This window comes from Mesoplodon densirostris, chromosome 17 (genome assembly GCF_025265405.1).
Source record: "Mesoplodon densirostris isolate mMesDen1 chromosome 17, mMesDen1 primary haplotype, whole genome shotgun sequence".
NCBI lineage: Eukaryota > Metazoa > Chordata > Mammalia > Artiodactyla > Ziphiidae > Mesoplodon > Mesoplodon densirostris.
The window spans coordinates 20810454-20834126 of NC_082677.1; the positions used below are offsets into that span (position 1 = coordinate 20810454).

The 23673-nt window shown below is 35.5% G+C and overlaps 1 protein-coding gene and 1 non-coding gene across 2 annotated transcripts in view; one reads left to right on the top strand and one right to left on the bottom strand.

Moving 5' to 3' along the window:
- Positions 1 to 1167: 1167 nt before the first annotated feature.
- Positions 1168 to 23673, bottom strand: part of LRRC63 (leucine rich repeat containing 63) — a 40117-nt gene continuing 17611 nt past the window's right edge. Inside the window, exons 6-10 of the mRNA XM_060079766.1 lie at positions 21723 to 21821; positions 20057 to 20193; positions 13527 to 13610; positions 11731 to 11970; positions 1168 to 1411 (exon numbers count right to left, since the gene is read on the bottom strand). Coding sequence (XP_059935749.1) covers positions 1168 to 1411; positions 11731 to 11970; positions 13527 to 13610; positions 20057 to 20193; positions 21723 to 21821 — 804 coding nt within the window. The remainder of the gene's footprint in view (positions 1412 to 11730; positions 11971 to 13526; positions 13611 to 20056; positions 20194 to 21722; positions 21822 to 23673) is intronic.
- TRNAE-CUC (transfer RNA glutamic acid (anticodon CUC)) lies at positions 11015 to 11086 on the top strand. The gene has a single exon. It is a non-coding gene; the product is annotated as a tRNA-Glu (tRNA).

The following is a 23673-nucleotide window of genomic DNA, read 5'->3' on the forward strand; positions in this document are numbered from 1 at the left end:
TTTTAAATCTTGTTTCACAATTATGGGTATATTACATTTTTAATGAATTTATTATCATGCATTACATGTGTGATATGGTAGTTACTTCTCCTACATTAATAATTTTATTCTTTTGCTGGAGAATACCTTGTATACTTCTCAGGCAAGGTTTTCCTATTTCTGCTTAAAATTGAATTAATTCTCAAGGAGAAGAATACAGGCATCCCAATTTATTGAATTCATTAGTCAGAAAAATTATTTTGCCTGGCTTATTTTTTTTATTTAAATGATATTACTACATGATATGCACAAACTGACATAAAATGTATTTTCTGACATTCTCTAATGATACGATGGTTGTATAAATTTAAATCGTTTCATTTCAACAGGTTTCATTAGCAATGACATTTTAGATTTAAGTTAACTGCACGTAAAAGATATGCCATATATGAAACAATTCTATGCCTTTCTAAAATTGTTATCTCAAAATGCTCTTTTACCTTCCTCTTACTAAATACTAATTCTTAAAGCCTCAAGTTCTACTGTATCCATATGTTGCTTTGCAATGTAATTTTGTACGTTTTACTTTATTTTCTTGCCAGCCTATCACTGAAAGCCTACTGAATGCTGGCACTAGCCTATGGAATCAGGCTTTATGAGATGGCAGTCAAGATAACTGAAAAATTGTACCAGTTTTCTTAGAGCCTGGGTAATGAATTCAAACAACTAAATATAGTACTGGAATTAATCTTTTATTCCCCAAAGCAATCCACAGCTGAGATGGTTGGCACTGGACAAATTTCCACAGAAATGCACAAATATTGAGAACTTGGGTACATGACTTTGAATCCATATGGGGCCAAAACCCCACTGATGACTTTGATTACTATCTTATCCCTGAGAATGGATGCATAAAAAGGCCAATTGTAAGATAAATACTTTTTGCAAAGTATTCTAACATTTTTCTTTTTATAGTAAACATGCTCTGAAAGAAATTTTCTAGATCTTCTTTGAAATCCCCGAAGACATTTTACTAATCATTCTTACGTAAATATTCTGCAAAGATTCCCTAACAATCGCAGACTTTCATTAGGAGCTAGGATTACCAAGAGGATTCACATGAGAAGACACTTATCTTCCACACAGAACCTGTGCTCTCAAAGACATGAATGATTATATACGTAAACTTTAATGGCTTTTAAAGTGGGCCTCATAAATCACTGTATGATTCATCAACTCGGGATTTAGAGATATTCTTTTACCAGGAACATTATCGAAAACAAAATTGCTTTCCTTTACTTTTCTGTAGCAGGAAGAGGAACAGACATAAAATATAACAGGAAACTGTGTTACTCCAAAAATATTGCAGGATCGGATGATGCGAAAACCTTCACCGAACATTGGACCATGGCACCATTCACATCGGGATGTGCTGCAATGAAGGAAACATCAAATCTACTAAAGGAAAGACATTTTGCTTGATGCTATGTAAGACTCAAAGTAGTATAAAATATGGCCTTTCTCATTATCGATCTTACCATCTCATTGAGGAGCTAAGACATACGCAAGTGAAAAACTAAATGCTAAAAAATAAATATATGTGTATAAAATAATCCTAGTTCTCTAAAACAAAAAATGTATAGATTCATAGTAAGAAAACACCCTAAGGACAAATCCCAAATGGAAGACAGTAATTATTCTTGGACCTATTCTCCTATGTGATCACAGGGAATTTTAAATTTCTTCATAATGTTTTGCTGTATTTCCCAAATTTTCTATAATAAATACATATTATTTTTATAACTCAAAATAAATATATCATTTTAAAAATAAAGGGACTGTTGTAACCTAGTGTAGGACTAGTGTCCATGTATATTTTTAAATGCTCACAAATCAGTTAAAAAAAGACATCAGCCAGTTAGTATATTAAGAGTAGCACATGAATGGACTATTCACAGAAGATGAGACTTGAACATCCAGAGAACATTGAAAAGTAAATCTTCTCAATTTCATTAGTAATCAGGGAATACAAAACAAAATAACAAAAGAATACCATTTCATAAATCATCAGATGGGCAAAATGTAAAAGTCTGCTAGTGCAAAGTTTGGTGAGGATACATATAAATTGGTGGAGTATAAATTGGTGTAATCACTTTGGAGCAATTTGGCAATTTCTACTTAGGTTGAAGATGTACATACTCATAGAAAGAGTAGAGTGATGGTTGCCAGGGGCTGGGGGAAGAGGGAAATGGAGACGTGTAGGTCAAAGGGTACAAACTTTCAGTTATAAGATGAATGCATTCTAAGGATCTAATGTACAACATGGTGACTATAGTTAATGTGGTATTATATACTTGAAATTTGCTAAAAGTAAACCTTGAATGTTCTCACTTCATAAAACAAGAGTTAACTATATGAGGCAATGGATGTGTTAATTAACATTATCTTTGTAATCATTTCATGGTGTGTATGTATATCAAATAATCCTGTTGTACAATTTAAATATATACAACATTGTTAAAAAAAAAAAAAAAGACAAAAAACAAGCCTCCTCTGGCCAGGAGTTGTAGGAGAGGAAAAATATCTTTTCCTCTACACATCTTAGGTTCATTGGCTGGGGCCCTGAAAATTAAATTTGTCAGTTTAAACTTGTCAAACAGATTAGCAAGAGAAAAAAACAGTTTAATTATGTACACATGCATGGGACTTTCTCAAAGAAATGAGACTCAAAGAAGCAGCCAAATGATTGAGGCTTATATACCATCTTAGGCTAAACAAAGGAAAAGGGGATTTGGGCTTCTGGGCTGAGAAGCCCAGTTATGGGAAGGCCAAGGGTGGAAATATATGGTAAATAAGGGTTGTCTTGTTATACAGCTAAGAGTCTTTCAGGTGATAGGAGTTGTCTCCTGAAGTAGTTCTCTTCCTGGTGTGAAAACATTTTACAAATGGAAATTTCCAAAAGGGGAAATTTATGTTCTATTTTAAGGTAGTTACTGGGAGGTAAAGAGCTTTTCCTGCATCTGTTAGATCTCAGTTGCCTTAAGTTCAAAATAATACCTATGTCAAAGAAGCATATTTTGGGGTGGCGTATTCTGGTAGCCTTAAGGAAGTGGAAAAATTCAGAAGGTCCAAGATTTGCTATAGTCCCAGGAAGAGCACAGAAAAATAGAAGATAGAATTTTCAAAGTAATAGTATAAGAAAATTTCTCAGAATTAAAATACATGAGTTTCCAGATTGAAAGGATACATCAAGTACTGAACACATTGAGTTAAAAAAAAAAAACTCACAAAGGCACATCATCATGAAAATTTTAAACAACTAGCAAAAAAAAAGAGAAGATTCAAAAAGCTTCCCCTTCCAAAAAAGAGGTATAGGTTATATATAAAGGATAAGGAATAAGAAAGCTGTAGATCTCAAATAAAAAACAGAAAAGTAGAAGATGATGAAGCAATGTCTCCAAAATCCTGAAGAAAATGATTGAACCCAGAGTTTTATACCCAGCCAAATTATCAATCAAGTCTGAGTGCAGAATAAAGACATATTCAAATACGCATGGTCTTAAATTTTTATTTCCATGCATTCTTTTGCAGGAAGACACTGGAGGGCTGGCTTCACCAAAATGTGGAGGTAAACAAAGAACAAGGTATCCAATGCGACTATAGTAAAGGAAATTCCAAGACAATAGTGAAGGGAAATCTTGGAATAACAGTTGTGCACCAGATCTAGACAGCAACATTTCTAGATTAGGGCAGAAAGACACAGGGCTCCAGGATGATGTATTAAAAAAAATTAATAGGACTGATAGCCATATCTGATACATTCATACTGATAAAATTTAAATAATTCTATTAGAATTGTCATGGCAGAATTAATGATAAACACATAAAGCAAAGTAAATGAATAAAAGTCAATTACTCTTTCTAGGAAAAACAAAAAGTTGTACAGTAAAAGAAATATATTCATAGTACACTGTGTAGCCTAACTATGCATTACTTAGATTTTATAATAATTTAAATAATAATTATTGATTTAACTTAAAAGTCATTATTTTACTCGAGAAGTATTAATCATTTATTATGTCGCCAGAACTATCCTAGGTACTGGAGATAACGTTAATGAACAAATCTATCATGTATTCTTCTCCTCGTGGACTTTACATACTAGAGGACCAGCCTGATATTAAATAAAATAATTAGATAAAATATAAAATGAGGTGATGGTAAGTGCTACAGAGAAAAATTAAAGCAAGGAAAGGGGAGGAATAAGGAGTGCCAGTAATGTGAGGCATAGGATGCTTGAAATTTTAAACATTCTGTAAATAACTATATTGTGAGGTTGGAGGAAGAAGACAGGTATATATGAGGGCTGATAAGAGTCCTAATACCTATCTTGCTTAATAGGAAATTTAGAGATAATAGCTAAAATTGAAAACACAAGAAGAATGACTCAAGGATGCTATTTAAAAATATAGAGGCAGCTCCAAAATAAATCCTCGTATATATGGTCAAATGATTTTCAGTAAGGGTGCCAAGACAATTCAATAGGGAAAGGACAGTCTTTTCAACAAATGGTCCTGGGAAAACTGAATATCCACGCATTAAAAAAAATGAAGTTGGACTCTTACTCACACCATATCCAAAAATTTACTAAAACTGGATCAAAAACCTAACTGTAAGAGCTGAAACAATGAAACTCTTAGACAGGGGACACGGGTTTGAGCCCTGGTCTGGGAGGATCCCACATGCCATGGAGCAGCTAGCTAAGCCCGTGGGCCACAACTACTGAGCCTGCGCTCTAGAGCCCGCGCCGGCCACAACTACTGAAGCCTGCGCGCCTAGAGCCCGTGCTCTGCAACAAGAGAAGCCAATGCAATGAGAAGCCCGCGCACCACAACAAAGAGTAGCCCCTGCTCGCTGCAACTAGAGAAAGCCTGTGCATAGCAACAAAGAACCAAAGCATCCAAAAATAAATTAATTAAAAAATATATATATGGCAAAAAGCTTCATGACATTAGATTTGGTAATTTCTTGTAAATGACAAGAAAAGCACAGGAAACAAAAGAAAAAATAGATTAAGTTGTACTTCAGCAAAATTTAAAACTTTTGTTCATTAAAGGACACCATCAACAGTGGGAAAAGGCAAATGACTGAATGGGGGAAAATATTTGTAAGTTGTATTTTAAAGGGGGTTAATATCCAAAATATATAAGCAACTACAACTTGACAAGAGAAAACACAAACAATCCAATTTAAAAATAGGCAAAGGACCTGAATAAACATTTCTTCAAAGAAGATACACAGATGGCCAAAAAGCACATGAAAGGATACTCAGCATCACTAATAATTAGAGAAATGCAGTGAGAACCATGGTGAGATACCACCTCACACCCATTAGGATGGCCAAAAAAAAAAAAAAAAAAAAAAAAAAAACCAGAAGCAAAACAACATAAGTGTTGGAGAGGATGTGAAGAAATTGGAACCCTGTGCACTGCCGGTGGGAATGTAGAATGGTGCAGCCTCTATAAAAAGCAGTGCCGCTGTTCCTCAGAAAATTAAAAATTCAATTACCATATAATACAGCAATTTCACTTCTGGAAATAGAAGAAAAATGGAAAGCAGGTATTTGTACAACCATGTTCATAGCAGTGTTCACAATAGCCAAAAGGTGGCAGCAATGCAAATGTCCTTCAACAGATGAATGGATAAACAAAATGTGGTGTATCCATACAATGGAATATTATTCAACTTTTAAAAGGAAGGAAATTCTGACACAGGCTACAGCATGGATGAACCTTGAGGGCATCATGTTAAGTGAAATAAGCTCATCACAAAAACAGACTAATATCGCATGATTCCACTTATATGGGGGGTTTCTGGAGTCGTCAAACTCAGAGACAGAAAGTAGAAGGCAGTTTTCCATGGGCTAGGGGGAGGGGGAAGTGGGGAGTTGTTCTTTTATGGGTATAAAGACCAATTCCAGTTTTGCAAGTTGAAAAGACTTCTGGAGATTGGATGCACAGAAATAAAAATGTGCTGATTGCTAAACAGTACACTTTAAAATGACCAAGATGGTAAATTCTGTGTTATGTGTATTTTACCACAATTGAAAATAAAACTTAAAGAATATGAGAGCAAACACCCAGAGGAGAACTGCAAAAAGAGTTTGGCAGTAGGTGACTCTGGAGGTAAAGAGTGAAGGGGGCTAGAGATGCGGACAGGGGTGATTTTCATGAAGAGACCCGGAGTCAACATTTGATCTTTTAAACTAAATACTTGTGTTGATGAAAGATAAAATTATTTTAAAGAGAAGAAAATTTGGTTGAGCAGGTCGCCTAAACTCTTGAGGAATGTCATCTTCAGAATAAGGGAGTTTAGTGGCCTGAGTTGTTATTTCCTTATTTCCTCTAACTAAATAGTTCTATTACTGTCCCCAAGTAAGTGATATATACTTGAGAAAATACGCTGGTACTAATAAAATCACATGGAAAATTAAATTGCAATATTTAATATAATTTATCAAAAAATTCAGACTTTTGCACAATAATGAAAAATGGAAGGCTATAAAGATGTTAAAAAAAACATACTGAGTTATCTCTAGTAAAGATGACTTCCAAGTATTAAGTACGATCAAGGCTTTATAGTTTAGTGGAACTGAATAATACTTTTGAAACTTTATATCTCTAAGTAAACATTTCTATCATTCTCGTGCGCAAGAAAATTAAGGTAAAATCCTATGGAACGTGAGTCTTCTGACCCAACTCTCAACAAAGGCAGATTCTCTGTCTGATTGAGGTGATAGAATGCAGGTAGAGACACAGGGAGGCAAAATGCAAAGAGAAGTTGTAGGGGTCAACAAAGAAGCTCACAGCTGCTACTGGGTAGGGCCCAAGCCACTGGGGTGGAGGCAGAAGCTGGGCTTGGAGCAGCCTAGGCGCAGGCGTTGTGCAGAGCCCAGAGCTGAGCCACCATCCAGACTCAGCAAACGTAGTACTGGGGACGGACGTTGGAAATTAAGAATCAAAGCCAAAAGTAGACGTTAGAGGATGAGGGTGGGGTTGGGTGACAAACGCCTCCTTCGTTGTTTCTATCTTTATTCATATCACGACAGTTGTCCCTGATGCGATTGAACCCCTCATCGTTTTTACCCCTCCCTCTTTTACTTGCCTCACATACTCAGGCAGCCGTTGAGTGCATTTCACCTTCATAATTTGTCGTGTGTCATTTCCTACCTGTTTACTCCTATACCTATTACTTTGGTTTAATCCCTCCTTACCGGTCACAAGAGCACTTTCAGTGAGCTCCACCCCGCCTTCCACTACTCTAGTCCATCTTCGACACTACTGCCAGGTCTGTTGCTGTCACCTGCAGTGGCTCCATGGCCTAAAGAAGAAACCCCATCCGTGGTCTCCATAAGCTAGCTCCAACCTTCCTTTTTTTTTTTTTTTTTTGCGTTATGCGGGCCTCTCACTGCTGTGGCCTCTCCCCTTGCGGAGCACAGGCTCCGGACGCGCAGGCTCAGCAGCCATGGCTCACGGGCCCAGCCGCTCCGCGGCATGTGGGATCTTCCCGGACCGGGGCACGAACTCGTGTCCCCTGCATCGGCAGGCAGACTCTCAACCACTGCACCACCAGGGAAGCCCCAACCTTCCTTTTTAAACTTACTTTTTGCTACTCTTCGTAGATGTTTTGTTCTGGCTGGACATTCACTTTTCTCTTTGCCCACGTTCCTATTTTTACTCAACTTTGGTTCATTTCCCCATTTGGTTCCCTCTTCCTGGAATGTCTCTTTAATACAACACATATTTCCAAATATATAAATTTTACCTGTTCTTCTAAGATTCTTTTCAAACACCGTTTCATTCCTAAATCTTTTCCCTATTTTCCCAGCTGTAGTTATAATCTTTCCTTCTCTAGCCCCTTTTATTTGTAATTCATTTGTCACTTTTTATTTACATGAATACCCATCCTTGTAAAATTTCCAAAAAATATAGAAGCATACAGGAAAAAAAGCACAGAATTTCCCCTTTATTCCTCCTTTAAATCATTCTAACTCCCCTTTGCAGAATAACTAAAGCTCACATATGGTGGTGTTCCCTCTAGTTCCCAGACACATGACTATTTTTTACATAAATGGAATCTCTCTTGTGTATGTGTTCTCTCTGTATGTGTCTGTACGTACAGCTTGCTTTTCTGATTTAACAAAATGCTTTGGACAGCTTTCTATGTCAATACATTTTGTTTTACTTCATTCTTATTAACAGCACCATAATGTTCCAAAATATGGATACACCATTTTATCTTACTACTTTTTTATTGATGCACACTTAGTCTGCAGTTATCATCCCTCTGCCTGTGTGTTCACATATAACTATTTCTATAAGACATACTACTAAAATTTAGATTTCTGTTTTAAGGAATATGTAAGATACTGTCAAATTAACCTTCCACAAAACTTCCACCAACTTGACAGTGCCAGTAATGGTGCATGATAATCCTGTTTCTGGGCATGCAAGGGCAACACTTAATGTCAATCTTTTTAATTTTGATAAAACAGGTAGGTAAAAAACCCTATTGTTGCTCTTTTACATTGCAGTTCCTTGGTTACTAGAGAGATTTAACATTCTTTATGTTTATCATCTATATATCGTCTTCCATGAACTGCATATTCCTATCATTTAACCACTTTCCTATGGGTTATATCTTTCCTTATTGATTTGTGGGAGATATATGTTTAAACAGTTATAAGCATTGCAATATCTTCTTTCAGTTAATAGCTTGCCTCAATATTATTGATGGTTATAATATTATGTAGAAACATCTTTTGTCAAATTTATGAAACTTTGCTTTACTGTTTATATTTTTGAGGTTTGTTTAAGGTATCTTTCTCTACCTTGAAGTCATACAGATAATCTCCTATACTTGCTTGTTAAGGCTTTAAAATTTTGCTTTTCATATTTAAGTCATTAATCCAATTGGAAATGATTTTGTAAATGATGGTAACGTATACATAGCAGAAACATAATTATATACTTCTTACTTATAGATGATCAGATGTTTCAGCGTCATTTATTGAAAAGTCTCTCCTTTCCCTACTGATCCACAGTGCTATTTTTGTCCAACGTCGTTTCACATGTACATGAGAACATAACTGGGCTATGTATTCTTCATTGGTTAGATTGTCTTTCCTTGCGTGTAATATCAACTGTATTTCTCTAATTTTATAAGTCTTTATATCTGATAGGCAAGTCCCTAATGTTAGGCTCCTTTTTCAGGCTTGCTTTGGCTATTTTAGAGTCTCTGCTTTTCCATACACATTTTATAATCAGCTTATCAAGTCTCTCGGAAAATTCTGTTAAAGATTTTGACCAGAATTGCATTGAATCTATAGCTCTATTTGGGGAGAACTGATATATTTTTGGTATTAAATCATCTTATACCTGAGTGTGTGTATCTCTCCCATTTAATTCAGCTTTCTTTACCTTTTTGTAAAGTTTTAATCTTTTTCTCCATAAATATCTTGGACATACTTCACTTGATATATTCCTAGGTACGTTATGTTTTTTATTGCTATCATAAAAGGTATCTTTTCAAAAATCACATTTCTCACTGTTTGAGATCTGATTTTAGTTACATCTTCTTTTTAACACCACACCATAGACTTTGTTGTTACTATTAATTTATAGATCCTAGAGATCATATTTGTTTACCCCATATTTTCTAATTTCTTTTCCCTCCAGCCCTTCTTACATCTCAGAGCATACTTCTGGAGTTATCTTTCTTCTTTCTCATGCACATTCTTTGCATGTTTCATTTCACTAAAGTGAAAATCTGTGGGGAATAAATTCTCTGTTTTATTATCTGAAAATCAATTTTTCTCCCTTGTTCTTGAAAGTTAATTTTGCTGGGCTAAATAACATTTCTTCAGTTATTGTTCCACTGTTGCTAGCAGTTTATTTGTTGTTCTTTGTAAGTGACTTTTTTTCCAGCTGATTTCTAAGTCTTTGTCTTTGGTGTTCTTCACTTTCACCACAAGGTGTTTTACTTGGCTTGTGTAGAGTGTTCAATATCTGTGAATTCACTCCTTTCATCACTTCTGAGAATTTACAGACACTACCTCATTGAACAATGACTCCCAACATTCTCTGGGACTCTAAGGATATGTTAAATTTTCTCCTTTTACTGTCCATATCTCTTTGCCTCCTGTCCACATATACACAATAATTTCTCCAGATTTCTCTTCATATGTGGATAATTGTCTGTTAAACCCACGCATCAATTTCAACTATTACACTTTTAGTCTCTAGAATTTAATTGCGTTTAAAATTTCTTTTTCATATTTGCCTGGTCATTTTTGATGGTCTTTTATTCCTTAACCATTTTAAAAATTATATCTTACTTCTTTAAACACTTAAAGTAGGTAATTCATATTCTGTCAACAATTCTAATATCTTAGATCCTTGGAGATTCATATCTGTTGATTGTGATAATTTTTACTCTTGGTGTTTTATTTCCTCATGTATTTGGAAATTTTAATTTTGAGATAATATTCATTTGAAATAATTTTCTGGAATCTTTAATGTCTAAATTGAGGATGTTTCTCTCAAAAACATTTGTTCTGCTGAAAGAGAAGTATTCACTGCTCTGGGGCCACCAGCCCCTTTGGGAGTACAGATTTCACTCAGGAATACCATGTTCAGCTTCCCTATTTTGTGGTGAATTCAAATCTATTGGTCTCATATATGTTTACAGTCACTAGTTAGGTTTTAATTCTTTTTAAATGTTTTTGTCCTTGGTGATTTTACTTTCTCATGTGCATTCAAATCTCATGAACATTGACATAGTGCATTAAAATCAAAAACTTTGGCACCTGGTTCCTTTTTTTATTGATAGATTTTTAATTACTTTTTCAGTTTCTCCAGTGGTTACTAGTCTGTTCAGGTTTTCTGTCTTTTATTCAATCAATATTGGTGATTAATATACTCCTGGAAAACCATTTTACTTAGGCATACAACAAATATTTGTTATATCAGGGAATTCCCTGGTGGTCCAGTGGTTAGGACTCAGCACTCTCACTGCTGTGGCCTGGGTTCAATCCCCGGTCAGGGAACTAAGATCCCGCAAGCCATGCAGCACGGCCCAAAAAAAAAAAGTTATATCAGTAATACAGGCACTGATGATCGGTAGTGCAGTAAAAATTAGTTCTACACCATCTAAAAGGAAATAAGAGGTGAGCCTGAGTGGACTCATAGTGTGTGGGCTTTAAGAATCCTAGTCCTGAGATAGGCAATAATTCCCACACTGGCTGTCGACCCCTGAGGAAGAGAAGTTGCCCTGTGTGTGTCTGCTCTATTCCTGGTCTCTATGAAGTTAGAGTAGAATAAAGCATTTCCCTTCAGAGTGTGCCTGGCACTAAAGAATCTTTTTTTTTGGAAGAATCCCCCTTTGTCCTTAGTGGTTCATAGAAAAGACTTATACTACAACTGTATAGATACTGCCAGCTACACCTCAGCAATCTGTGCCTCACATTGGATTTAAGTAATAACTTGAGAGGGTGGGCTGAATTCAGACTAAAAAATTATGCCTGAAGAGCCAGAAGGAGCAATCTGAAAGATGGCATATGTTTTGGTGTGTGGTGGTGTGTGTGTGTGTACAGTAAAACTATCATCTGGCCCTGTAATAAAGAATATTTTAAATATTCATTTAAATGCTTAAAAGTGTGTTTTGGTAAAAAGAGCTTCAGAATTTGCTCACCATTTCAGTAACTTTTGAATTTCCACTGGGATCACATTATAATATTTATGTAGATTATTCTCTAAAAAGAACAAAGAAGTAAGTTGAGTAAGTCGTTGTGGACTATTCATAGAATTCTCTTTCCAAAGACTAGGATGAGTGAAATTATTCTCAAATAGGATTTTTTTCAGATTAAGCTTCAAAATTGCAGGTGGAAAACTAGTCAGTTCATTTCCATCAACGATCAATTTTTCAAGTGATCTACAAATAAAGGAAACCATATTTTAAAAGATAGAAAAGAAATCTGTCCCAGTGTTCCCCCCAAATGGTATAAAACTTAGTAGTAATAAAATGTGTTAAGTATTTCCTTAAAATCAAGAGAATTAACTAAAAAGCAACCAAACCAATATATTATCATGGAAGTAAGTGCATTTGTGTAAATAGTAGAGTTAAAGCACATATTTTGGGTCTTTGCAACAAGTCATCACTATGGAAAAAGAAATAATCACAAACAGAAGAATGAATGTTATACTACATAAAATATAATACAGTATAGGATAGTGATACAAAGAAAGAATTTATTTTCATAGGCAAATTAAACATTAACATACTTTTTTTCATTCAGGTAAAGGTCTCAACTATTGGTGGAAGGCAGCAGTGGGGAAACAGACCATCATGCTGGGGGAAGCTTTTATCTTGCTTTTATAAAATATTAAAGAAAAATGTGTTTTATGAATTTTGGGGAAGGAAAGATAGCCTGTAATAGACTCAGAAAGTTCAATGGAGTTCCAGAATTAACAAGGGAGAAAAAAAGAGAACAGAAAGAATCCTGAAAAATAATCTCCCCCCCAAAAAAAGAAATATGAAAAGCAGAAAGTGAATAAATAGTAAATACAAAGTAAAACAGAAGGTAAAAAATTAAATATATCATAACAAATGTGAACAGGCTGAATTCTATTAAAATACAAAGATTATTACACAGGAAATTAAATAATTGGTATAAATATTAGAAAAACAGAAACAAAATGATCTCATTTTACTGAAGATAAGATAATGCTCCTAGAAACCAAATAAAATCTAGTAAAACTCAATCAGAACTAAGATAATTTTTTACATAGTTTGATTTTAAAATGTAAAGAAGTAAAGAGCTCTTCTCTATTCTGTTGTATTCTTTATTTCTCTATTCTGACTGGCGATAGTCAACTAGAAATGGGAATTACAGAAAATGTTACATTCATAGTAGCAACACAATTGTATGTTTTTTGGGGGAGGAGGGGCTTAGAATGATATTAAATGATCTTAAAGATCATAATATAAAGAGACTAGTTGAGACTATTATTGAAAAATAATCTCCATACTAGTTATTAAAATTATTCTTAAGTCATAATCAAAAGAGTATGGTACTGACCTAGAAGGTCAGAGGTCAACTTCAGAGACTTTTTAGAAATTAGTACAAGAAAGAATCAGAGCTTAGTATTAAAGCACTGTGTATTACTAGCATTTTGTGTATATGTATTTCCTTACAAAAAAATCAACTGATAAGAATTACAGGTGCACACACGGATAAATGGACAAAAGCAGCTTGTCATTCTGTTAAGGTGGTCATCAATACTAGCTTTTAAATAATTACTGAAAATGTTAATGTCTTAAAAATACTAGACACCATTCAATTTACATTTTGGTAAACCTTATGCTTCACATATTATGTTTTATGGCTATTGAATAAATGAAAGGACTCAATTTTATCCATCACAGTCATCACCTAATATATCCTTAAGGGGCATATGTCTTATGGGTACTTACTACTTCCAAAATACCTGAGTTTCTTGATTTCATTTGGAATAAAAGCAATACTATTGTAGGAAATATCAAGTTCCTCAAGATTAAGCAAGCAAAATAGCCTTAAATAGAAAGAGAAAATGATTATATGTTTACCATTACTGGGCATTAATAAAGAATTTAATTCTTCAGTAAATAGAAGCATAGAGAAACTGTATTTTTCTAAAATTTTTCAACTTATGGACTTTAAAAAATTATAAATGGTATAATTACAATGAAATTTCCTAAAAATGATTCATCTATCCCTTAAGACTGGTTTGAAATGTTTAGATTTGGTAAAGCCCCATCTAGAAAAAAACACCTCTATTAGTTCCCTAGGGCTGACATAACAAATATCACAATCTGGGTGGCTTAAAGCAACAGAAATTTATTCTCTCACAGTACAAGAGGCCAGAAGTCTGAAACAAAGGGGTCGGCAGAGTTGGTGCCTCTGGAGGCTCTGAGGGAGAAACTGTCCCTTGCCCCTCTCCTAGCTTCTGGTGGTTGCCAGCCATCCTTGGTTTTCCTTGGTTTGTGGCAGCATAACTCCACCTTTGTCTTCACATGGCCTTCTTATAAGGACACCATTTATTGGATTTAGAACCCACCCTAATCCCACCCTAATCCAGTATGACCTCATGTTAACTAGTTACATCTGCAAAGATCCTATTTCCCAATAAGGTCACATTCTAAGGTTCTGCATGGACACGAATTTTTGAAGGGCATCATTCAATCCAGTGCAGTTGCATTAAGATTTTCCTGATGAAATATCTTTGGTCTTTCTTTCCATTAAGCAAAGTACTTAAAAGTAAGAACCAAAGAACACAAAGGCTAACGCAGAGAGTCCTGTCTCCTGGGGGCTGGGAGTGGGAGTTGCTTCTTGGAGACTGGAATTGAAGTATGACATTTACCAAAATCCCTAGTAAATATTCCCCTCTTTGTGAATGCTCTTCTCAAATACCTTCCTGTTTTACTTAAAGGATGAAAAATTACTTGCATGATTATTAACTAAAGCATCATGAGCACAATATTTCATTAACTTCCTACTATTTTAGTGTGGATTATAATGGTCCTCATGATCTGTCCCCAGACTACTCGTCCAACTCACCTCTCACATTACCCCACATTCACTTCAGACCCAGAAGTTATTTGCTGAATTTCCCTGAATTAGCCCAGTTCTCACATATCTCCAGTTCCCCCAAATTTGACTCTTTGATCAGTGTCTGCCATTTTTTTTTTTTTTTTTTTTTTTTTGCGGTATGCGGGCCTCTCACTGTCGTGGCCTCCCCCGTTGCGGAGCACAGGCTCCGGACGCGCAGGCTCAGCGGCCATGGCTCACGGGCCCAGCCGCTCCACGGCATATGGGATCCTCCCAGACCGGGGCACGAACCCGCATCCCCTGCATCGGCAGGCGGACTCTCAACCACTTGCGCCACCAGGGAGGCCCAGTGTCTGCCATTTTTTAAGTCTTGGCTTAGATGTCACCTCTTCCAAGGAACTCTTCCTGCATCTTTCAGAATGGGTGAGCTGCCTCTTCTGTACTTCTCTGCTTACCACTATCATAGAATTTATCACACTGTGTAATAAATGTCTGTCTACTAAACTATGACATTCTGGAGGCCAAGGATTCTATTTTACATTTCTGTATATCCAGTGCTTTGCCCAGTGCCTAGCACATCAAAAGTACTTATGAAATCACAATTGAATAAAAGGTATGGTGACCTCAGTTAATTTAAAATCATTTGCTTTGAGAAATTAATGAGATTGAATAGAAAAGCAAAAAAAAAAAAAAAACTTTTCAGTTCAGTGTTCATCTCAGACTTTTTTTCCACCTCTGTAAAGAAAATGTTAATACCATCTGTTCCATTTTTTTAACTCAAAATTATGTTATTTCATGTTCTTGCCTCAGGCAGTTTTTAGAGTCATTTTGTCTTCCCTTATTACTTCAGTAAAAGCAAATTAGTCTGGTTCTAGGCTTTCACTGTTGATGATAAATTCCTGTTGATTGTAATTTTTAATCGGGCTTGTAGACAGCACTGAGAAAGCTAATTAAGAAATTTCTAGAGTTGAAATTTATCTCATCTATACATGATTTTAGAGAGCTAATCTGTTTAGACAGCCTCAGTTTGGTTTGATACTCTGTACCCCACTAGCAACAAATCTATCACATATTTTCAGGGTGTATAGAATGTTTTACATTTATTTCATTGTTTTATTTATCAGCACATCATTGAGCAATGAGATGCTTAAACTAGAGCCTTGCTCTTGGCTTGGAAGATTGTGCTAGCATTAATATTTGCATGTCATAACATTAATCACCACCACAGCAACATGAATATTGTTTATTGAGAGCCTACTATGTGTTTGTGGCAGTTTAGAATGATCTTTCACTGGACCACAGCAATATTGTTAATATTATTTACAGATTCTAAAAATGGAAGCTACCTTGATTCCTTGCAATGGTAAATGTTCAAAAAGAATAAAATACCTAGGAATAAACCTACCTAAGGAGGCAAAAGACCTGTATGCAGAAAATTATAAGACACTGATGAAGGAAATCAAAGATGATATAAACAGATGGAAAGATATACCATGTCCTTGGATTGGAAGAATCAACACTGTGAAAATGACTATACTACCCAAAGCAATCTACAGATTCAGTGCAATCCCTGTCAATTTGCCAAAGGCATTTTTCACAGAACAAGAACAAAAAATTTTACAGTTTGTATGGAAACACAAAAGACCCCAACTAGCCAAAGGAAAACGGAGCTGGAGGAATCAGGCTCCCTGACTTCAGACTATACTACAAAGCTACAGTAATCAAGACAGTATGGTACTGGCACAAAAACAGAAATATAAATCAATGGAACAGGATAGAAAGCCCAGAGATAAACCCACACACATATGGTCACCTTATCTTTGACAAAGGAGGTAAGAATATACAATGGGGAAAAGATAGCCCCTTCAATAAGTGGAGCTGGGAAAACTGGACAGATACATGTAGAAGAATGAAATTAGAACACTTCCTAACACCATACACAAAAATAAACTCAAAATGGATTAAAGACCTAAATGTAAGGCCAGACACTATCAAACTCTTAGAGGAAAACGTAGGCAGAACACTCTGACATAAATCACAGCAAGATCTTTTTTGACCCACCTCCTAGAGAAATGGAAATAAAAACAAAAATAAACAAATGGGACCTAATGAAACTTAAAAGGTTTTGCACAGCAAAGGAAACCATAAACAAGATGAAAAGGCAACCCTCAGAATGGGAGAAGATATTTGCAAATGAAGCAACTGACAAAGGATTAATCTCCAAAATATACAAGTAGTACATGCAGCTCAATATCAAAAAAACAAGCCAATCCAAAAATGGAAGACCTAAATAGACATTTCTCCAAAGACATACAGATTGCCAACAAACACATGAGAGGATGCTCAACATCACTAATTATTAGAAAAATGCAAATAAAAACCACAATGAGGTATCACCTCACACCAGTCAGAATGGCCATCATCAGAAAATCTACAAACAGTAAATGCTGGAGAGGATGTGGAGAAAAGGGAACCCTCTTGCACTGTTGGTGGGAATGTAAATTGATACAGCCACTATGGAGAACAGTATGGAGGTTCCTTTAAAAACTAAAAATAGAACTACCATATGGCCCAGCAATCCCACTACTGGGCATATACCCTGAGAAACCCATAATTTAAAAAGAGTCATGTACCAAAGTGTTCATTGCAGCTCTATTTACAATAGCCAGGACATGGAAGCAACCTAAGTGTCCATCGACAGATGAATGGATAAAGAAGATGTGGCACATATATACAATGGAATATGACTCAGCCATAAAAAGAAACGAAATTGAGTTATTTGTAGTGAGGTGGATGGACCTAGAGTCTGTCATACAGAGTGAAGTAAATCAGAAAGAGAAAAACAAATACCGTATGCTAACACATGTGTATGGAATCTAAAAAAACGGTACTGATGAACCTAGTGGCAGGGCAGGGATAAAGACACAGTCGTAGAAAATGGGTGGTTGGGGGAAGGGAAGCTGGGACAAAGTGAGAGACGAGCATTGACATATATACACTACCAAATGTATAATGGATGGCTAGTGGGAAGCTGCTGCATAGCACAGGGAGATCAGCTCCATGCTTTGTGATGACCTACAGGGATAGGATGGGGAGGGTGGGAGGGAGGCTCAAGAGGGAAGGGCTATGGGGATATATGTATACTTATAGCTGATTCACTTTGTTTTACAACAGAAATTAACACAACATTGTAAAGCAATTATACTCCAGTAAAGGTATTTTTTAAAAAAAGAACTGTAAAAAAAAAAAAAAGGAAGCTATAAGAAGTTAAGTAGTTTATCCAAGTTAGTATGAAATCAAATTAGTACTCCCTGTTCTTCAGGTATATGGATACAAAGTAATTCAATCCCTATCTTTAGTCAATAGCAATATGGGAAAATAAATTTTTGCACTTCCAGAATCAGCTCTTACTTCAGGGTTCACAAGTATGTTCTTAAGTTCTTTATTCCAAACAGCTTCTCTTTCCCAAAGAACATGCTGGGTAATTAAATCAAACTGAACCAAAACAAGGCAAAACTTTGATTCTGTTAGTTAAAAGTAGTAATATTCTATGTCATTTGCCTCCTGGTATCCACTGAGAAAAAGATAAGAACTTTTTTTTTTTTTTTTTTTTTTTTGGTACGCGGGCCTCTCACTGTTGTGGCCTCTCCCGTTCCGGAGCACAGGCTCCAGACGCGCAAGCTCAGCGGCATGTGGGATCTTCCCGGACCGGGGCACGAACCCGTGTCCCCTGCATTGGCAGGAGGACTCTCAACCACTGCGCCACCAGGAAAGCCCAGAACTTTTTTTTTTTAACTTTTGTTACAGTTATGGCTTCATAACTTCAGGGAGTGAGGTGTGTGTACATATATGTATGTGTGTGTGTGTGCATACACAGAAACAATTATAGATATGTGTGTACACACAGATTAGTATACATACATAAGTTACCTATCTCTGTCCACTGAGAGTGTCTAGAAGCAATATCATCCCAACAGCAGTGGGAATATCCAACACCCAGATCTTATTTTTTAAATACCATCCTCCAATAAAAGGGAAATAGGGTTTCCTAAGAGAAATGGCTGATTCTAGTATCAAGGCAGGGAATCAAGGCAGTACAGTTTATGTTACTGTGGAAAGATAAATGAGACAAACAAAAATAAAACTCATAATGCAGTATCTTTACTTAGTATTAAATACATTTTATGTGTAATGTGTGATGTGTATATAAGCGTTTTTACACAGAAATGTTATAATTTTTATATACTTTTTAATTTTTCAAAATGAATAGTTTTACAGTGTTTTAATGTAGATCTTGGATTGTTAAGTACAAACAATGCTGGATGAACAGTTTTATAAATGAATTTTGATGCACTTTCTTAATTACTATAAGAACCTTCTTTTACAAAATGTTATTCAACTATTTAAGAGTCCCTGTGCTCTTAACTTTTTGCCCTTAACCTACATTCAATTTGTTAAAATCTAACTGGAAGAGATATCTTGTTTTGGCATATGGTTAAGGTTTTGGTTCAAAACTTTCATTAAGACTTAAATAATTACCAGTCCATATGTGGGGAAAAAATCCATCTCTTTTATACCTGGATATCAACATTCCTATTAGAGTTTAAAGGATCTTAGACACAGGTAATTTCTTAGTTCATAGATTAGGAAATTGAGGCCTAGAATGGTTGTGTCTTTCTCCAGATCAAATAGATAATCTCAACTTTGAAGTTAAAAGTCTAGAATTCTTTTTTTTTCTCAATCTTTTTTAAAAAAATTAATTAACTTATTTATTTATTTTTGGCTGCATTGGGTCTTCACTGCTGCGTGCAGGCTTTCACTAGTTGTGTTAAGCAGGGGCTACTCTTTGTTGTGGTGTGTGGGCTTCTCATTGCAGTGGCTTCTCTTGTTGCGGAGCACGGGCTCTAGGCACACGTGCTTCAGTAGTTGTGGCTCGCGGGCTCTAGAGCACAGGCACAGTAGTTGTGGCGCACAGGCTTAGTTGCTCTGCAGCATGTGGGATCTTCCCAGACCAGGGCCCAAACCCATGTCCCCTGCATTGGCAGGCAGATTCTTAACCACTGCACCACCAGGGAAGTCCCAAAGCTAGAATTCTTAATTCCAAGTTCAGAGTTCTTTCGATATCCAAAAAGGCTACCAAGGGATAGGTGTAAGTTTCTCACCTGAGCTTCTTTATATGATCTAATCCATACTCAGATAATGGATGTCTAGATATGTATTTACTAGCCCCAGATTAATTGCCATCTATGTAACTGGTAGGTTTTTTTTTAAAAAAACACGATAATTAGAAGCAAATCAGCTAATTGGAACTGAATAAAAATTATCAAATGGCTAAAAAGTAGCTAGCTGCTTTCAGAAGGGAAATTGATCCTTTTCTAAATTATATGCTCTTTATTTTCTGTGTTTATAATCTCAGACTATCAACCTTACCCAGGTGGAAGCGTAGTAATCAAATTAAAGGCAATGTTGAAAGTTCTAAGGAACTTAAGTTGTTGAATTGTAGAAGGGATTTCTTTGATAGGATTATTTCTCAGATACAGTATTTGTAAATTTTTAAGACAAAATATCTGAAGAATGGAAAAGAGAAATAAGCATGAGTAGAATACTAAAGTATGCGAATCCTTATTTTTTACATTTTATAAAACCCTTTGAACTAATGCAGTCAAATCAGTGTGGTAACACTAATTGGCTGTGTCATATATCTCAATAAATACCTTTGGTAAGCCTTGAAAATAACTAACCTGCATTCATATGTATGATATGGTAAGATAGTGCAACTACTGTACTCATATACCCTTGACTCAAGAACGTTCCTTTTCTAAATGGGAAAATCATCCTGTTTGATCAAGCTCACGGTTTCATAAGAGGCAACCATGTCAAGAATGATACCATTTCTGCTTCTACCTTTTCCTGTCCTAAACTATTTCAGAAGGCTCTGTCTCTGCCAGAGTCTACCATCTTGAATTTTCCATGAAACTTGTCCAATCACCACATGTATGCCAGCCTCTAGTCTTCTATTCATTTCATTTACACTATGCTAATAACTTGGGATCATTTGCCTACCCCTAGTACGGCCCTTCCAAGCCTGGATATTGCCATTTTCATTGGAACATTTTATCTATAGCTATACAACACTGATCTGCATTTTATTGGCAAGTTCTACTTATTTCTATCATTTTAAAAATGAGCGCTTTATATTTTACACCTGAAAATCTCCCATATGGTTGTACATTCTGCTTGAGTGGTTAGAGTATTCTTTGGCAGATGCACAAGTCTCATATATGACTGTTTAGAAGAAAGGTTAAAATGAATGTGAAGAACTAAGATCCCTGTATTCCTTGGGAATTCTTGTCGATTTGTCTTAGTCAAATTAATAAAACTAGTGTGATATACTAGAAAAGAACAAATAACTCTTCTAGTGAAAATAAAAACACAATATTATAGAAATTATGGAAAATATATGTTTCCAATACTACATGTTTGAAATAGAAAGCAAGTCAATTTGCTAGAAATCAATTCACTAAAAGTTAATACTCTGGAAATCAATGCACAAAACAACACAACACCCCGTGACCAATGAAACAATGACTAAAGACACTGAAAACATAATCTGTCCTAATTACTTATAATGACTTCTTTATATAATGACATTGAATCATCTCATCCAATATCTGATTATCCTTGGTATGTTTTATTAAGCAGAATATCCTATTTCAGCCTAGTGTAATTAAAGCTTGTTACAACATCATATTACCTTGTCACTAAACATTGCCTTTGAAGCTTCCAATTAACATGGATAAAGTATATCTTAGGTTTTATTCAGAATCAGAAAAATAAATAATTTTATATACATTGTACAATTATGAGAACATATTTGAGAGCCTGACCATAACACAGTCTTTGAGGATTGTGTCATGGCACTTGCTAAGAAAAATGTACTATAATTTTGGTACTTCCAAAAATAAGCCTTTTAGGATGCAATCCAAAATATATTTATATATAGTAACTCCAGGGTATCATAAGTGTTTATTTTAAAATTATAATTATTATTAATAAGAAATTATGACAATATATACAGTAATAAAAATGGACTCACTTCTGTGGGAAAGTAACAGATGTTATTATATGATAAATTAAGATATATCAATTGGAAAGCCAAAGGTGTTAGGTCTGGACAATTCAGGAGAAAAAAGCCCTAAAAGAAAGTGACAAAAAAAGAGATAAGAATTAATTATTTACCATGCACAAAATATTTTGTACAAGTGTTTAAAAAAATGAGCACATAATCTAAATGACAATATTTGACCTAATAACAAGCCTATAATAATCTTCCACTCATTTATTTTAGTCTTTCATGATAATAATTTCTTAAATATGTAAAGAAACAAAATAGAAAAACTAAGTATTTACATATGTAATAAATATAGTGTTACATGTGTGAAAGGCATTATTTCAGTTAATAACAAGCAAACATTTATTGACTGTCCACTACATGCTGAAATAAGTAATTCAATATATTTTATATTTAATTCTCTTTACCCCCTCTTTTTTTCATGTTTCTACTTCTAGTTCTCTGTTATCTTTCTATTAATCTAACATCTTAAAATTTCTTGCTTAAATATGCCAATTTCTGATTGAGGAAAACATATGCCTTTGTTATGGACTAAATGTTCGTGTTCCCCCAAAATTCATTTGTTGAAGCTCTAATCCCCAACATGATGGCATTTAGAAGTGAAGTCTGTGGGAAGTAATTTGGGGTTAGATGAGGTCTTAAGGATGGAGCCCTCATGATGGAATCGGTGTCCTTATAAGAACAGTGGACCAGAGATCTCTTTCTCTCCGCATGTGAGGATACAGCAAAAAGTCAGCTGTGAAAAAGAGACCGCTCACCAGGAACCAAATTGGCTGACACCTCAGTGTCAGACTTCCCAGCCACCAGAACTGTGAGAAGTAAATGTCCGTTGTTTAAGCCACTCTATGGCATTTTGTCATAGCAGCCCAAATTGACCAAGACATGCTTAGTGCCCCCAGTATCTTTAATGTTCCAGGAAAGTTGGTACATTTGTTTCTTAAGGATCATAGAATCAGTAGTGTTCAACTGAATGAACCAAGGAACTCAAATGCTGAAGGATCAAACCTCAGCTTATAGTGAAGGGAGACATTGCTACCAGTGCATTAGGTTATGGCATGCACTGTATGAGAGAGATAAGGTTCATGGCTAAAGAATCTTAGGATTGACCGTACTGGTTTCAAGACTGACCTCTTATTAAAGTATCAATATTTGTAAATGTCTAGATGTTGGTAGACATATACACCTATAGAAGAGTAGGTGTTCTTTCTTCCTGTCACTAAACATTCATCTCTTCTTGGCATAACTAGTAGTACACTAAATTATGTAGCAGGAAAGTGTCTGTCACAGTTTGTAATCATTCCGCTAAGTGTGCTCAGATAACTAGTGCCTTTACATTTTCTTCTGCCTGGAAAGCTCTTCCCCCATCTATTCCCATGAAGTGTCTTCTCACTTCATTCACAGGATGCTTATACGCAGCTGTCTGCTCATAAGTCATCACATCCTATCACAAATAGCAACCTCTCAAACCAGTGCCCCATTGATGGCTCTCTGTCCCCTCCACTTGCTTTATTTTTCTTCATAACTCTTATCACCAGAGGACAGACTGTATATAAATGTATGTATGTATGTATGTATGATCTCATCCCACTAAAGTATAAGCTCCATGAAATAAGTATGTTTTTTTCTGTTTTGCACACTGATACATAATGAGATACATAGTTTACCACTGGGTACATAGTGGGTTATTAATAAATATTGGCTGAATGAGTGACTATCCAGGACCTTCTTATTGCCTCATGGAATCCCAGGGACCTTCACTGTGGATATACTATGAGGTCTGCCCAGCATAGGTACACTGGATCTCTCTTTTACCATCCCATTGTAAAACCTGTTTGCTGCAGTTACCATGATAAGGATGTAAAGAATTAAACAACACCAAAGAAGTGGAGGCTTTCTCAATCTTTTGAATTGCTCT